Source organism: Melospiza melodia, chromosome 12 (genome assembly GCF_035770615.1).
Source record: "Melospiza melodia melodia isolate bMelMel2 chromosome 12, bMelMel2.pri, whole genome shotgun sequence".
NCBI lineage: Eukaryota > Metazoa > Chordata > Aves > Passeriformes > Passerellidae > Melospiza > Melospiza melodia.
The window spans coordinates 18,640,882-18,658,582 of NC_086205.1; the positions used below are offsets into that span (position 1 = coordinate 18,640,882).

The following is a 17,701-nucleotide window of genomic DNA, read 5'->3' on the forward strand; positions in this document are numbered from 1 at the left end:
GCTGAGTAGTTATTTATATTTCCTGGAATCCAGTGCACTTGCCAGAATTGCTCAGGGAAGATGACTGCCTGCTGCTCCTCTCTTCTCAGAGCCCGGGATGGGGAGGAGCTGCTGTTCTGCCTGCCTTGTGGGATGATTCAGGGGAGCAGGGTCTGTAACCCCATCCAGGACCTCACTGGCCAAGAGCATCTCTGTTTCCAGCCATTGCACACTGGCTTTGGGCCAGAGCTGAGACGGCCCAGCCCGAGGGAGTCGCTGAGCTCACCCTGGTGGGGAGAGGAGCTGCTTTGCTCTGTTTGCATGGCTGTGCTGTGCTGGGAGAAGCTCTGAGTGCCCGGGCCCTGAGCTCTGTGCAGGCAGCCCAACACCTCTGCTGGTTTCAGAAAACCAAAGAGCCTCAGACATAAAGTTTCTCTGAATTACACAGACAGGACTGGCTGGAACCAGCACTGGTGTGGAGCCCGGCCACAGCCCGGGGTGGGGTCTGAGTTTCATTTTGAGTTTAGTTAATTCATGGATAACTTTGTCTTGGGGCTTGCCAGATGATTCACAGTGGGGGCACTTGGAAGCACCAGTAGGAAGGGGAGGGCCTGGCTGTTTGCAGGGTCAGGAGGGGCTGCACTTAGGAGGAGCTGGAGATGAAGAGAAGGATGTGATTTTCAACACACCATGGAACAGGGGTGGATGTGAGATAACCAAAGCAGCTTTGCATGGGGAGAAAATGCCAAGAGGGGGAGCCAATTTGCTGTGTTGCAGCATCCTTGCTGCTCTGACTTGGCCTTCTGAGGGTCACAGCAGGCTGAGACAACTATTGCTGACATCAGCTGAACATTTTTAGGATCAGGAGCTATGAAGATGCTTTTGGGCCCCATAAGTGGGATCATGATGACTGATAACAGCAATGCTATTCTTAGAGAAGTTTCACCTGAGGAATTGTCTTGCTTAGCATAGCCTCTGGATCTCGACAGGCTGCTGAGCTGGATAGAGTGGCTGGTCCTCATCTTTTAGGTCTGCTGCTCTTCCTTATGACATCTTTGAGCTCTTGCTTTTTGTGCTCATCTAAAGGCAATGCAGTTGCCTTTTCCTGTTTGCCTCTAAATAAACACATTGTTTCAGGATGAAAGTTAAACTTTTCAACTTCTACTCTTGTCTTGTGAGGCCCTTCCCTGAGGACTGTGTCCAACAAGGAAGACTCATTGGAGTAAGTCCAGAGGAGAGCCACTAAGCTGGCTGCAGGATTGGAACACATCTTCAGTGAGGACATGCTGAGAGAATTGGGGCTGTTCAGCTTGGAGAAGGTTCCAGGGAGACCTTAGAGCACTTTACAGTACCTAAAGGGAGCCCACAAGAGAGTTGGAGAGGGACTTCTTGCCAGGACATGTAGTGGGGGCACAAGGGGGAATGGCCTTAAGCTGAAGGAAGGTAGATTTAGATTAGTTATTAGGAGAACATTCTTACCCACGGTGGTGGTGAGGCACTGGAAGAGGTTGCCCAGAGAAGCTGTGGATGTCAAATCCATGAAGTGTTCAAGGCCAGGCTGGATGAGGCCTTGAGTAACTCTAATCAGTGGAAGATGTCTCTGCCCATGGCAGGGCGTTGTAACAAGATGATCTTTAACTTCCTGTCCAACATAAGCCATTCTATGATTTTGTGACCCCCAGCTCCTCTGGCTTGTCTCCCAGCAGCCCAGATCTGCTGGCATGTGAAGAAACCCCACAAAAAGGCAAGAGCTGAGCAAAGCCAGCCTCTCTCCTCTCCTGTTTGGTTTGGCCAGGCAGGACAGCTGCCTGGCAGCCTACAGCAAGCTCCTGCCTGCTGTGGGGCAGGCATTTCATGAAGTGAGGTCTTCCCAAGCATCCTTCTGAGCAAGAGCCTATCTTTTATCCCGAAGGCTGAGGCCAGCATGAGCCCTTACCAACTTACTCGTGTTAGACACAGGGTGGTGGAAAAATCACCACAAATGGATCATTGCGTGAGAGTTGACAATAGCAAAATCTTGCTTTCCCACCTTATTCCTTCTCTTACTTTCCCTTTCCACCTTTCTCAGGTGGGTTTTTAATGTTTAGTAAAACTGGCTGTCCTCACAGCAGGGTTTTGACACACTGCTCTCATTTGACACACATATTTAGATTTCTCACCTCCCTGTCAGGACCTGCTTGCCTTTGAGCTCACCGCCTCTCTGGTTACTGCAGTTGTCACTTTTGGAAGCGGCTGGGCTGGACTGACAGCTCCACTTGCCCCAGAAAAGCAGCTGTGCAGCCACGACCTTTATTTCCTATTGACTTGCCCAGCTGCACTTGCAAAATAAATACTGTATTTTCCCGGAGCATGGTTTCCTCCTCCCGACGGATTTTATTTTTTTTTAAACAGTGATGTCATGGCTTTTCCGGGCAGTTCAGCTGAAGCGATAGCAATCCACGCTCACAGGCCTGCAGGCATCTGGCACGGGTGGTGTTTGGGGAGGCGAGGGAGCCCTCACACACAGAGCTGCCCTACACCCGCTTTGTTCCTGCTTTATACCCACAAACACTGAACTGCTCGGCCCTGCCCGTGTCCGTGCTGCTGGGTTGTCCGCCCTTGGAAAACCCAGCTTCAGAGACAGGCCGCCATTCAGAGGGAAGGTCACCACCGAGCCTATGGAATGGCTGCTTGCCAGGAAGGCCCAGCATGGAAATGGGGATTCAAACTCCAGGGGAGTGAGCCGGGCTGGAGGGGGGAATGCTTTATTTCTTTTGGCAGCGTTGATGGACGACCCCCGGGGCCGGGGCCGGGGCCGGGGCCGGGGCCGGGGCCGGGGCCGGGGCCGGGGCCGGGGCCGGGGCCGGGGCCGGGGCCGCGGCCGGGGCCGGGGCCGGGGCCGGGGCCGGGGCCGGGGCCGGGGCCGGGGCCGGGGCCGGGGCCGGGGCCGGGGCCGGGGCGCTCCACTGCATTCTGCCGAGTCTCCACAAGAGGGCGGTGGAAGACTGAGTTTAAGCACGCAGTCCTGGAACAATTGAGTCGTTTGGGTTGGAAGGGATTTTAAAGGTCATCCAATTCCAGCCGTGGACATCTTTCCACAAGATCGGGTTCCTCAAAGTCTCATCCAGGCTGCTCTTCCAGGTGTGGAGCATCCGCAGCTTCTCTAGGTAAAGGTAAAACCCTTCCTCACAGTAAAGAATTACTTCCTTATATCTAACCTAAATCGTCCCTATTTCAGTTTAAAACCATTCCTCTTTGTCCTGTCCCTGCATATCCTTGTAAAAAGTCCATCACTGACTTTCTATAATCCTGTTTAGGTGCTGGAAAGTGCTATAAGGTCTCCTCAGGGCCTTTTCCAGGCTGAACAGAGATGGTGTTAATAGAGGAGAGATGTAGAATAAAGCAGAGATAATTATTTTTTTGATTTTATGTGCTCATCCATCTGTACCCATATTCTCTTTTCTTATGCTAACAATTTCTCACAGGTCAGGCCAGCATCTCTCTGTATGGTCCCAAACACAGCCCTGACTCCTGGCAGCCACTGCAGTAGTACAGATAAATACCATGGTGTTTAACTCTCATATTATACCTGGTACATCACTCTTAGCTCAGCCTATTCAGCTTTGTTTCTGCAAGTGTTTGTGCTGGTTTTTCCCTTGCCTTTAGCATGTCTTTCCTTTCCCCTTTCTCTTCCCTCTCCCTTTCCTTTTTCCCTTCAAGGCAGTTGCTATTAGCCCTATGGATGCCATGAAAATATCCTAAGTGGCTGAGACTGGGAATAAATCTCAGGTAGCAGCATCAGAAATCCTAAACACAGCTCAGGCTCTTAGAGAGAGACATTTCAAAAATTAGATACTAGAATTCCAGCTCTGTGAACTTCCACAGCCTGACTGCCTTCCCTCTTTGCTACTGGAGCAGAAATCCCAGAGGCTTGTAATTGATGGAGAGGCAAATTCTTTTGGATCTGTGCCCAAGTTTTACTATAAAAACAGAACCTCTCGGGGCTGTTGTAAGTCTGTGCACAATCCCAACATTGCTGCTGTCTCTGTGCCCCATTCCAGGGGTACACGGTAACATTCAGCCAGAGGATCTCTCCCTTATTGAGCTCTTGGTTTTTATTATCACTCAGGCAATGACTGACTACTTTTTCTCCACTCATCTGGATCTCCCGGGGCAGAAACCTGCTTTATTAGATTTCCAGCAAGCTGCTAGAGCTGTGGGGCTGCAGCAGCCTCCTCACTGCCCCACAGCACCAGCTGCACGTCCAGAGGCAGTGCAGGGAATGCCACCGCTCTGGCTCTAGAATATAAAGAAAAGCAGTATTCCCTGCTGGCAAGGCGGTGATCCAGGGCAGAACTGTCCTGCTCGTGGAAGCAGAGCTGAGAGTGTGGAGAGCGCTCCGCAGGTGATAGCGAGGGAGATAAGGTGCGATGGAGCCGGGCTGGCGGCTGCAGTGACAGCAGAGGGCACGCTTCGCTGCGAGCACACAGCCTGGGCACCCGGAGCCGGGCACGGCTGGGCTGCTCTGGGCGCCCGGAGCAAGCTGGAAGCGTGGGGGAAAGGAAGCAGTCACAGGAATTCAGAGCAATTCAATCGTCTGCAAAGCTACATGCCCTGCAGCGCTGCGGCAGAAAGAAAGGAACAGAATTGCCTTTGCCACAGCCCAGCGGATGATGGATTTATCTGGCTGGAGAATGAATGCAAAAAAATTCAGAGCACACTGATCCCATAGAGGAGCTGGGGGAAGGGAAACTGGTAAGTCAGTCTGCAGTTCACTCGCTGATCTATGTCTGCACCAGCCATGAGGACATCTGGAGGTCTGTCCTTACCCCTTCCCCAGGAGTCCTCTATGGGAGACAGTCCAGGCTTGTATGGAGCAAATGGACTTCCTTTCTCCACTCCCTTGTTGCTGCTTCCTTCAGGTCAGCACAAGGTGCTTCTCTGAACCAAAGCACGTGGTCTTTTTCCTTTAGATTTTCCTTGAAAAGAAAGAAAAAATTTTTCAGAAGGAGAACATCACAGGGATTCTCACAAACATCACCTGAGAACTTTGGTCCATTCAACACTGTATCTGTCACCAAGGCTCAGATCCCGTGTTCAGTTTCTCTCCTTTAAACAAGCTGAGTTATTTCTAGGGGAACAGTCCCATCAAAGCTTTGTCTTTGGTCCTGCCTCACCAACCTCACAACCTCAGCTGAATCCCAAAAAGGTAAAATCCCAAAAAGGTGGATGTCAGAGCCTTTCTGAGGCTGCTCTGGCTCAGGAGTTTAGTCATGTCCTGATGGAGGGCATGACCATAGAGAAGAAACCAACCACACTTTCCTCAGGTGAGCTTCTGAAATTCAATAGGACAAATGCAAGACTCTTCCATGCAGCCACCATTGCCCTGTTGCTGGGGAGCACTGATGGAATTCCTCCAGCCTCCCTCAGGCAGAGGGGGGAACAGATGGACGGCCACTCAGCTCCAGTGCTGCACAGAGAGGTGGAGTCAGAGCCAACCTCATCTTCCAAGCCTTGTCCCCATGTGCCTGGAAAAGCCAGTGAACATCAAAGCCAGGAATTCCCAGTGTGACTGATGGTCTGTGCTCATCTGGAACTGGACTTAGGGAGTCCAACAAGTGCAACAACATTCCTCCAACCCAAAGTCCCATTGGGCATTATTGTTCTATGGCGGGATGCCCTGCACTGCCACGTGGTCAGGGAGGGTTGGCAGGGCAGGATTGGGCTGGGTAAATGCAAAAATGAAAAACAAGGGGTGGGTGAAGACAGGGAAGGAACAGTTTTGATCTGAACATCTTTAATAGAGCTGGGCTCATGCACACAGAGGTGCTGCAGGTAGCTGAGGAAGAGCAAGGTGCTGAGTAGTCGTGGTTTGGTCAGAACATCAAGAATGGCCTCTCAAAAGCCCTTAGGAATCAAGTCTGGGATCTTCCCCCATTTTATGGCAGCAGGACCATACCAGCTTCCTGAAACCATGCCTGCCAGCCCACCAGGGACCCATCCATCTCCAACTGAGCTATGTAACTCTGCAATATCCCACTAGGTGTGTCAAAGTCCTGTTGGCCCCACAGGAAGTTATCAGGAAATGAAAAAGAGGGGAACTCATCAATTAGGTTGTTCCTTCACTCTGCCAGCTCCTACAGCTCTCATCTCCATGTCCAGGTGGATCCAAGGGGTGATGAAATGTAGCACAGCTGCACTCCAGCCCATTGCAGTGCTCTAAGAAATACAGGTGCTGAACTGATCCCTCTGGCACTTCAGGGCAGATCACTGTGGAAGCCAAAGGAGGATGGTAGCTCTGGAGTGATGGGAGTTCCCAGTGTTCCCATCCCCTTGGGGTGACACACTGAGTGACAGAAGGGAGAGCATCCTGCTGTGCAGTGGCAGGGGATGTTAGGTAACAGTTTCCAGTAAGCCACAGGGGAGTCTGAAATAACCCAGTGTTGTCTCCCATTCCCATCTCTGCTCCTCTCCAATGTGGAACCCAAGCAGGGTGCACTGCCCTGGGCTGGGGGAGCTGGGATGAGCTGGTGGGGAGTTGGAGCCTTCTGCAAAGCTGGCCCAGGCTTGCACCACAGCGTGGCACATGTAGTCCCCAGGCTCTCCTGTACCAAGCAGGAGAGCCTGGGGGCTACAAAACAACTCTATTTTCAGTGCAGGTAGAATGGAGGGCCCAGCTTGCTGCTACTGGCACATCTAGAAAAGTGGCAAAATTATTGCTGCTGAGAGAATCCTTTCCTAGGAAACCTCTCTGGAAGGCAGGCAAGAGATTCAGGACAGGTTTGGTGCCCTGGCATCTGCTGCCTTGGCCATTTGCCATGCCCAGAACTGGCTCTGCTTCTTTGCCCACAGGAGGAGAGAGATGCTGGTCCAGCTGCTAGCACAGGATCTTGGTGGAGAGAAAAGCTCTGGCAGTCACAGCCCTTAGGGACAGTCCAATCATTTCTTTTGGGTCCAGTCATTTCTCTTGGCCTTGGTAGGAGGCTGTGTCCTGTGTCCAAAGCAAGGGAAATTGTCTAAATCAGAGCAGGGGCTGATTCTTCTCTGCTGGTTTCCCCAGAGCAAGACCAGTGCTAGAAGACAGGCAGGGTCCCAGGAGCACAGAGCTTGGCCTTGTTCACATCAGGCAGATGAGGAAAAACTGGCTATAAATGCAGCACAAGTAAACCCAACCCTCAGGGTCTCATGGGCTACGAATGATGGCTTATTCTCTCATGCTTTTCATTAATTTTGCTCCATACTTTGGGAAAGATGAAGAGGATGAAAGCTATGTGAGGCTGCAGAGCCTCACTGCACAAAGGAAGGGAGGCACCGTCCAGGGAGGGCAGTGGCAGTGCAGCCCAAAGTTCTGCCTGGTCTGGAACCAGCAACCAGCACCGATTCATCATGTTGGACTGTGAAACAGAGCAGGAACACTTTGTTTCACGTTTCACACTCCCTGGTCAGCTTCAACAAACACAGACAGGACCACCAGGGTTGAAAGTGGGGCAGGGGATGCACATTAATTCATCATGAAACAAAATGTCATTTTGAAGGCTTCTGGAGACTTTTTCGCAGTACTTGAATTCTTGTCCCCTCAAGAATTTGACTTTCCTCAGCTGTAAACTGAGATGGGAGAGATTCTGATGCTCCTTTTTTGACAACAGAGGCCCTTTCCAGCACTGCTCTGCTCCTGCCAGATGGGAGACAGCTGAGAAGGCTGATCCTTCAGGGGGGTTGAGGCAGCTTTTCCCGCTGTGGGCACCAGCCATCTCACAAGAGAGGCTGGAGGAGTGGGGAAGACTGTCCCACCATCCCAGTGGAACAGGTGCATGCCAAGGGACCCGCATGTCCAGTGACCATGAGATGGAGAAAGGGGTCCCCGCAGGCTGAGCCAGGGACCAGCACGCCCCGACCCAGGCACAGATTTATGATCGCCTCCCGGAGCGGCAGAGCCGCGGCAGGAGCCGGGCACTGTCCCCGGAGGCTCCCGCTGCCCCCGGAGCTGCCCCCGGGAGGGAGCCTGGCATCGGACCGGTGCCGGAGCGACCCACTGGGGCAGGGGAGGCCAAAGGACCCCCAAGGGCACCTCAGCACCCGCACTCCCTGCAGGAGCCGGAGGCAATCGCCCTTCAGGGGACCCTTTGCAGCTCCTTCTGGAGCCGCTTCGCACCGACGGGGCGGGACCCGGCTCCAGGGCGAGGGGCTTTGGCAGCGCGACTGATGGGGGGCTTCACCCTCCGGCGCTGGGTCAGAGCCGCGGGTGGGCGGTGAGAGCGGGACCCCCCAGCGCCGCTCCGGTGGGCTTGAGGGGGGAAGGAGGGAGCGGACGGGCACGGTCGGGAGCTCTGGAAGGGCGGTGATCTGGGGACGGGGACTGGGGGCGGCCAGGGGAGCTCAGGGGGAGCCGCGGAGGCTTGGCCGGCGCCGGGCAGAGCGGAGCATCCCCGCTCCCGTTCCCCCCCCCCCCCCCCCCCGTCCCAGAGACCCACCCCCGGCGGCGTGGGGCGAGGGGGGCGCCCCCGCCTTGACGTCAGGAGAAGGGTTTATAAAGGCGGCGGGCGGCCAGGAGATCCCCAACGCCGGAGCCGAGCCGCAGCGGAGCCGCCAGCGCCTCCCGCCGCCGCCTCCCGCGCCCGACCCGCCGGCGAGATGCTGTCGTGCCGCCTCCAGTGCGCCCTGGCCCTGCTCTCCATCGCCCTGGCCCTCGGCACCGTCTCGGCCGCCCCGTCGGACCCGCGGCTCCGGCAGTTCCTGCAGAAGTCGCTGGCCGCCGCCGCCGGGAAGCAGGTGAGAGCGAGCCCCGCGACGGGGCGGACACCGCGGGTACCCCCGGGCGCCCCGACGGCCGCGCTGCAGGCTCCCGCTTCTACAGAAACCCCGATTCCCTCCTGCAGAACCTCCGCTCCCTGTCACAGCCCGCTGCAGAGCCCTCCCGTTCCTCGCCAGACTTCCCCAGTGTCCCTGTTTCAGACTCGCGGTTCCTTGCTGCAGACCCCTCTTTCCCCGCAGATCCCCGGTTCCCCGCCGGGGCTGAGCCATCGACGGGTTGGGCAGCTGGTGCTGGGAGGTGAGACAGTCCAGCTGGGTGCTGGTGGTCAGTAAGGAGCAGGCACTGCTGGAGCACAGGGCAGAGCTCCTGGGGAAGCTCCCAAGGGTTTCTCCGGGTCGCAAAATGAAGACAGCTTTCCTAGAGCACAGAACAATGGTCTTATCCATGCTGGGTGACAGCTGAGGCTTGGAGGGACTAGGAGAAAAATAAGTCCCAGTGAGATGGTGACCAATTCAACCTCCCCTACCAGCTTCCCCAAAGACCTTTCCCATGTCACTTTAGCAGCAGGCTCGTGGCATCCTCACTGAGTGCTGGAGCCAAGGGACGAGAAGGTAAAGACAGGTTCATTCCCTGTCATGCACAGGACAGCAGCTTGTTCCCCACCACCAGGTAGATGCTACAGACACAACTGCTGCATAGCAGCTGTCAGGCTGGGCTCTTTGGAAAGCCAGGGCTCCTCTTCTCCTCCTGCATCCTGAATGTCTCTAATCTGGTCACGGAGAAGTCTTAGAGGAACAGAGTGGTGAGCCCCCAAAATCCAAGGAGTAATTGTGGTCTCTCTATCTCTTTCTCCCTTTCTGTCTTTTGTCCCCAAGGAACTGGCCAAGTACTTTTTGGCAGAACTGCTTTCAGAGCCAAGTCAGACAGAAAATGAAGCCCTGGAGTCTGAGGACTTGTCCCGAGGGGCTGAGCAGGATGAAGTGAGACTGGAGCTGGAGCGCTCGGCTAACTCAAATCCCGCTCTGGCACCCCGGGAACGCAAAGCAGGCTGCAAGAACTTCTTCTGGAAAACTTTCACATCCTGTTAGCTTTTGAAACCCACCTCTCCTCCCCATCCATCCCTGCCCTGCCCTGAGCAGAACCTTCACCACAAGAGGCGAAGACTGTAAATACACAATCCACAGTTATGGTGAAATTAAACAAGGAAAATTTGAGTTTGATTTCCACTTGTTTTAATAAAACTTTCTGTTCCAATTGTACATGATTTGCTTGAGTTGTGATTTCTGACTAGTTCTTTGATGACATGCACTCTGCAACTCTTTCAAATGTACTATTTTTAATTCTCTGTTGCAATAAAATTTATGTTTCAAACGGTGATGCTGAGGCTCGGTGGTCAATGAAAAAGCTGAGGTTACCTCTCAGGCTGCTCGTCTTCTGAACACTGCCTGTCTCAGGGCAGCCAACACTGTGCACATCTGCACATACGCACACACACACAGTGTATCATAATGGGATATTTTTTCTGTGGTCTTACTGAAAGAACTAGAACCACAGTGATATTTTAGATATCAAATCCCTGCAGTTGTGGCTGAATCAAATCCACAGTGCTTGGTACTTCAAGTCGGTCTGGAGGATTTACACCCATCACCACAGGGATCAGTAAAAATCTCAGCTGTGTATTTCAAGTGATGGGGATGGTAAAAGTAGTTCATGGTACAAGTTTACACCACACATCTCATCCCTCCTCAGCCACAGGCACTAAAAGATTTCCCTACCTGGCATATTTTACTCCTTGCAGCATTCCTTACAAACACTGTTCCTGGGATTCCTTCAGAAAGTTCTCCTTTGTTCTGCTGTGCAGGGGGCGGTTTTGCATCCCTGTAAAGCTGAGATGTTAATCCCATGACACCAGCCCCTCTCCATCTAATGAACTGGTCACAGCAGTTTTTCTACCCACCTCATCATCTTGAAAGACAATATTGAAAGGTTCAGCAGGGTGGGAGATAGCATGGTGAGAAAAACATTATTTTCTCAGTGGAAGATAAATTTTTCATGCTTTCACAGAGTCTCAGCTTTCTGTCTGTGCTGGTTTGTGCCACACACTCACAGGTGAATTTGAGCCATAGAGCAAACATCCTGCACAGGGGACAGGTGCCACTTTGATGAGAAATTCATCAGTCAGGATTAAAAATAAGTATTTTGTAGCCATCATCTGTGAAAGAAGGGTGAAAAATGGGGGATTTCAGAGATATTAATGGGCACAGGGCTCAGCAGGACTCCAGTGAAGGTGGATTCCCCAGCTGAAGGCTTGTTAAGTTGCCTCTGGTCTGTGCTGAGCATAGCTCTCTGTGGGGCATCATTCCTGATAGCTCATGGACCATTGCTTTCATTCTTGGTCTGTGCCTCCTTTCCCTGTAAGCAGGGGGCTGTTGGATACGAGCTGAGGGGAAGGTGAATCCCTTGTTGTTGCCAAGTGTGAAATCCCAGCCCTGCTACAGAGCTCACTCCCTAAAGGCAGCAGGCAAAGGCTGCAGGGACATGCCCAGGGAGGGGAGCTGCTGGTATCAGCCCCTCTGAGGGGGCCAGAGGCAGGGCTGGATTCTGCCCTCCCTCCCTAGAGCAGGGCAGCCGTGGCTTGGCCTGTGCTGCAGGCAGGGCTAAGGTCTGCTGCTGGCCCAGCTGGATCCTGCACCTGCTGGAGAAGCCTTGCTGTGATACCGTCCTGGGAGCTTCTCTCCTCCTTCTTTGGGAGTGGGATGGGTTTTGTGGTGTGGTCTGGGGAAATGCTTGCTCCACATGCAGTGCCTTGGGGTTAGGGGCTCTGCCCTCTTTACCATAGCTGAGTGCAGTGCAGACTGGGCAGGGCACAGTGGTCCTCACAGCATTTTGTGGGGACAGGGAGAGAGCCTTGGAGCCCTGGATTTCTGCAGCTGGTGCAGCTGTGGAGGGTGCAGGATTTAACTCACTGTTGTGGGATGGACATGGCTGCACTGCAGGAAAAAGCCTCTAAAAAGATATTTGAGAAGTGCCAGTAATTTAGATCAGTAATCAGCCTCAAAAAGCAGGCAGGGTAAGAATAGAAGCCTGCTTGAAAATGTGGAGACAGACTCTGTGAGGAGACAGTAATTGTCCCAGCTCACATCTGATTCCTTCACTGCTGTGTAGCATCAACAGAGCAGATTTTAGGGGATTCAGTAAAGCAGAGACCTCCCCATCCCTGGCTGTTCACTCTTGTGTTGACTGAGGTTCCTCTTAGGTTTCAAGAAGAAACTAATTTTTCAGTGCTGAGACAGCCTCAAGAGAGCAGCTAGAGGAACAGGAGGGGGGTGGAGGGGCCAGGGGCTTGAATATTCTTATGCACAGAGTCCATCTTTCATGGGATATAAATAGACTACTACTCGCCTGAGGCTTTTCCCCTCGTTCATGATGCTCAACCCATGCTTCTGAAGGGAGTTTAATCCTGCCAATTGCTGGAGTGAGACTCATCCCAAAAAGCAATGAGGATGATCCCCAGTCACAAGCAGGAATTAAAGAGAGTGATTCATAAGCTACACCAGCCTGTTTCAATACAGCTGATGGCATGCCATGGCAGCTTCTGGGAAGCTTAATGAAGATCTACTGGTGAAGGCATGTCCCCAGTTCAGAGACAGAAAGACAAACTGCTCCTTGTGTCAGCTCAGGAGTTCCTGGAGTCTGGGAAGCTGGCTTCCAAGGCATTGAATGCAGCATCACCACATGTAATTGCACTGTGGCAGTGCCAGCAATCCCAGGTGCTGGGAGCTGTACAAGCACAATGCAGGAGATGGTCTTGCCATGCCAAGCTAAAAAAAGACTAGAAAGAAAAAGAAAGATTTCTTTTCCCCTTTGACATGTGGGAGTTAGGGGCTAAGGAGACTAAATAAGTATATTTAATCCCTAGACACAGAGCCATGGCACAGTGCTCCATGCTGGGAACACTCCTGCTGGGCAAGGCTGAGTCTGGATGGGCCCACAGGTACAGCACACAGGCCAGAGCTGCCCAAGAGCAGAGCAGTCTCTGGGAAAGGTTCTCAAGCCACTTTCTCTGCAGGTCAGAGAGGAGGCTGCATGGAGGGACAGCCTCAGCATGGGTCTGGGGGAAGTGAGGGGCTGTGGTGATCCACACTCAGCTGATTCATCTCCCCTCTTGCACTTGGTGCCACGGGCAGACACGAGTGATGCCCCTCCTGCAGGTACCTTCATCAGCAGGTGATTCATCTGAGGCAATGCAGAGAAATGTCTTCAAGGAACAACATAAACAGCCTTGAAACTGCTGCCTGAAGAGCTGCCCTTAATGAAAACCAGAAAAATTGTATAAGGCCTGGAAACACACATGACTTCTGGGAAGTCAGTGAGCAGCTTCTCAGCCATCCCCAAAGGCAGTCTCCAATGATGCCACGGGGTGTCTCTTGATCTAGCAAGCAGGCCAAGATTATTTTTTAGGTGCAGTTCTAACTGATCAAAAAGAGAAGTCTTCTTTGGTCCAGAAGGCTTGTTGGGGACAAATAGCTTGAAGTGGTCCTAGCTGTGCTAGGACGAAGTACCTGTGGGACCCAGATTTCCTATCCAGATTTCGTATCCTGAGTCCACTCTGGCACCATCTAACTCCTTTTGGCTCTGCAGAAAAGACCAAGAACGTGGACCCATGGACACAAGTTCCCTCCCACCAGAAGAGCCCATAAGATGCTCTGTGGTGCCTTTGCCTTTGCCTCTGGGACTCCTCACAAGAATTGCACCAGCTGATTGCAGCTACTGGGAGCATCTCTGATTCCCAGACCTCTGCTTGCACCACAGGAAATTTCCTTTTCATCCCACCCAACACCCAGCATCTCTGAGGAGCACCAGATCTGCCCCCAGCCTGCACATGGGTGAGCACCAGGTGCTTGGAGAGAAGCACTCACTGCTGCAACAGAGTCCTAATTCTCAGCAAGCAAAGCAGCAGGATGGTTATTGAGCAGGGTAAGAGAAAATATACCTAGGCAATAAAAGTTATTATGATAAAGGAACAGACTGTGCTCCTTGCTCACTGAATACCTTCTGACTCTCTGTCAGCTTATCACCAGAATAATGCAATAAAAAACACTTTCATTCCTTTTTTCTTCACCTTTATCTTTATTTTATTAGGGAGTTATTTAGGTTTTTTTTCCCAAAACCCAATTACACTTCTGAGAATAGCTGCTTGGTCAGATACTGGGTATCTCAGAAAACTTTTTCTATCCCAGTCTTAGAAAACTAACCCCATAAACAACTTGTAGAATACAAGAAAAAAATTAACAAAGTAACAAAAAAACCCCACAAGTTCAGGTTTCTTCATATATATATATAGTAAAAATGCCAGTTTGTTCCATGAATCATTACTTCCAGCATCATCTGATAAAGAAACACACCTGGTCATTTAATTAGCAAAATTAATTTAACAAAGGTCCCTAGTATTTTCTACAAAGACATTCCCTGAGAAAACATGAACTAATGCAAATCCAGGCTTTGTTTATCACCTAGACTGGCTGCTGGAGAAGAGAAAGAGAGTGACTTGGTGTCACATACAACAACACAGCATCCCTCCTGATGCTCTCCCCTGCTTGCCTCCCCCTCCCTCGCAGCTGGCTCTTGCAGGCAGCAGCCTGCTGTGCTCTGTGGTGCAGAAGGATGAAACGCTTCTGGCCTCCAGCCCTGGAAAAGCATTCCCAGGAGGAGAGCTCAGAGATGCTCCAGGCCCTCCATACTCATCCCACAGCCCCTGTTAGGAGATGTCCCAGGCACAGAGCCGAAGTCAGTGATTCCCTCCCAGCCCAACAATCAGCCCGGTGCTGCTCTGCCCCAGGTAGATCATTTGCTCCCTTACACAGAGCTCTGAACTCTGCCTTCAAGGAAAACCTCTCCTTTTGCTCATGACTGAGGAAGGAAAAGGATCCCTCTGGAAATCGGCTGTCACATTTGCAAAGCTCTTTTGTAATTCTTTTCTGGCAGCTCTTTTTTCCTGCTTTACTGCTTGTGCCTGGCAGGGTTTGTGATTCTTCCCAGAGGCTCAAACACGATATTCCTCACCCTGTGTGCGTGGCCCCCACAGCAGCGTGCTCCCCAGAGGGTGCCCTTGTGGGGACAGTGCCCAAGCCCAGGATTGGGGGGCTCTGCAGCCAGCAGAGAGAGCCAAAGAGCTCAGAGAGCCCCGCTCGAGGTCCGTGTGTGCCCACATGCTGAGGATGGGGGTCCTCTGAGCCAAGAGCTGTTCCACCTCTGGCTACAACCACAGGGAGATGGGCTGCAGTCAGAGGTCCTTTCCATGGAGCAGAACTTCTGGGGGCAAGAGCTGTGTCAGGATGCAGGCAGTGCAATTGCACTGACAAGGATTTTTTTTCCCAAACTAAATGCTTGCTTCTCATTTCTAAAGGGCATTTCAAATGCTACAGCTGCCAGTTTTTAATGTGCCAGAATTAAGTTAAATAACGTGATAATAACTTAAGCGTTCTACCTAGGGTAAAATGCAGTGGGTTTTGTCCTAATGGCAAATTTCAAGAAACTGCTTCCATGTAAATTTTCTTCCCTTGGCATTTTTTGTTTTTCGTCCTCTCCTTATTCACTCAGATCTTCTGAAACGTCACAGTCTAAGCAGCAGTGGCAGGGGCAGAGGAAGGAATTAGCCTGTTCAAAACAGCTAGGGATCTTCCTGAAGAACACATGAGGATGCTGGGTCATATTGCAAAACAGGAACCTGACAGGTCAAGAGTTTCTTCAACAATGTGTTTCAATGAGAAACCTCAGCATGGTTCAAACACAAGATGTGAAGTCTCTTGTCAGCATTCAGAGATGCACCCTTGCAGCCAGAGCCCACCTGCTCTCGAGGAGGAAATTTCAGTTGTGGATATGGCTCCCCAGACATTGCCTCCACTTGCAAGAAAGCAAGTGAGCAGGCTGCTCTGCAGAAAACAATCTCTTTAGACTGAAAGATATAATCCAGTTAGATATGAACCCTGAATTCCAAACTCTGCTTATCTCCTCAGACAGTGATGACACATGTCATAACGTCACCTCCACCATCAATTCCCTTATTTGTCACATTAGCAGTGGTGATACTGACACCAGCAACAAGGCAAAGAAAAAAACTGAGGAGATCCTGAGACGGAGGAACAAAGTAGAAGCCATGTCTGGGCACATTAATGAGTTCCTTGTAGCCAGCTTTCAATCAATCAAGTTTATCAACCAGCGGCAGGAAGAAGATAAGAAATGAGGGAAGGAACAAATCATTCAGCGATGTAATTGTGTCATCCTGTAACTCTGTCTTCCAGGAGAAGAAACTGGCTCAGGAGGCCTTACTGGAAATGCTTAAGGATGGAATGAACAACCTCTTTACCTTAGTGCTAGAATTCCTGAATGGAGACATAGGGGAAAATCAGAAACTAACACAGCCATTAATATCCTCATGAAGGGGGTGCTGTAAAAATCTGACCACATGCTGATCTTTTGTGCTCCAAGGCAGCCTGATTGCTGAGAGCAAGCCAGATAAGTTTTCTGAGCTGATGGCCAAGTGAAAGATCAGGTGGCTTCTGCCAGGTACCATCGGCAGTAACCTGGTTGCAATCCTGCTGCATGCCCACAAACTCAGGAAGATTTTCCAAAGGAAACACTGAGGCAGCACATAAACAAACTCCCACTGCAGACCCTGGAAACTGTTGCATAACTTGTGCAAAAGTGAGGATGCTGGACCACCTCAACCTGACTCAGGTGCAGCTGGCTCTGAGGTGGAAGCTTCCCTCCAAAAGACAGACAGTCCTACTGCCAAGCTCAGGGCAATGAAACAACTGTAGGAGCAGGAGGGGAGGTGCCCAGGGCAGCTCACAGGATTGCAAAGCACAAAGAATTTTCTCCAAATAGAGTTCAAAGGTCTGGAGGAGTTATATATATGAATGTAAGAAAAAGTAGCCTGGGGAAGTTGGAGTTTTTCATCGAAAACCTCTCCCTGTTCTTGCAGAGCTGTGTGAAGCAAAGCCTGGCCATCATCCAGACAGAACAGGACACCAGAGAAGTTTCTTCCTTCTCCTCCCTTGGGGAATACCCTGGGGTGGGAACATCTCTTCTTAGATCCACAGAGATCACAGGAGGGTCCATGAAAGGGAAGGAGTTGATGCCATCCTGCCACCTGGAAGATTGCAGCAACAGCCATTACCCTGCAGAAGCAGCACAGCCCTGCAAGCTGAACAGCCCACCAGAGGTTCCCTGCCAGTCAGGTCCCCTCAAAGGATGCCAATATCATGGTTCTCCCTGGGGGCAGGAAGAACACTAGCAGGAAAAGCACTGGGACCTCAGAATTATCCAGGTCTCCCCCCCACACACATCAGCAGGCAGATGGTGAGAACCACAAACCAATAAAGAATAAATTCCAGCATGAATAACCATGTGAGTTCTCTCTTTTTGCCCTTTAAAAAAAGGAAGGTGGGTGACATTGATACCTCGGGTGAAAACTGAGCACAGAACACACAAATCTGGCCAGAGCAGAGAACCAGCTGTGTGCTGACCCTTCCTGGACAGCCTTCACAGGAGCCCTGCCATGGCATCTTCCAGCATTCTAATATTCATAGTTAGCAAAGTGTCAGACCAACCGTGCGCTGGTCCCCAGATGAGGGAGAGATCAGGGCATCCAAACAGCATCTCTGCCTTCCTGAACACTGACCACCAGCTGCCCAGGGACCCTGCCAGAGACAAAGGCTGCAAGAGGAAGCTGATAGGAGAAAGCGATTTGTAAAAGTTGCGTGTTTCTCTTAGGTAAAATCAATACATTGACTTTCAAACCCACTTTCACTTGTCAGACCGAAAGGGTTTGAGAGAGCAGAGCTGCTATGGACGACTGCAGAATGCCAATGCCTCACCCTGCCCATCCATCAGCTCCACTTTTCCGAGTAAACTGCTATTCTCATGTAAAATCGCCTTAATTTGTCTTTAACACCCCTCTTGTCTCTAAGTTCCTTAGGTGGGAGTCCT

The 17,701-nt window shown here is 51.6% G+C and overlaps 1 protein-coding gene across 1 annotated transcript; it reads left to right on the plus strand.

The window, feature by feature from the left end:
* Window positions 1–8,524: 8,524 nt before the first annotated feature.
* On the plus strand, window positions 8,525–10,087 carry SST (somatostatin). Its single transcript, XM_063167049.1, has 2 exons — window positions 8,525–8,727; window positions 9,586–10,087. Exons 1-2 carry the CDS (start codon window positions 8,590–8,592, stop codon window positions 9,796–9,798), a joined length of 351 nt encoding a protein of 116 aa, XP_063023119.1. The 5' UTR covers window positions 8,525–8,589; the 3' UTR covers window positions 9,799–10,087.
* The last annotated feature ends 7,614 nt before the right edge of the window (window positions 10,088–17,701 follow it).

What these genes read in the sequence shown, in the direction of transcription:
- SST (XM_063167049.1), top strand. Translation starts at nt 8,590, where the DNA reads ATGCTGTCGTGCCGCCTCCAGTGCGCCCTGGCCCTGCTCTCCATCGCC. An exon ending in CCGCCGCCGCCGGGAAGCAG is followed by an intron (nt 8,728 to 9,585) that starts GTGAGAGCGAGC and finishes TTTGTCCCCAAG; the next exon opens with GAACTGGCCAAGTACTTTTT.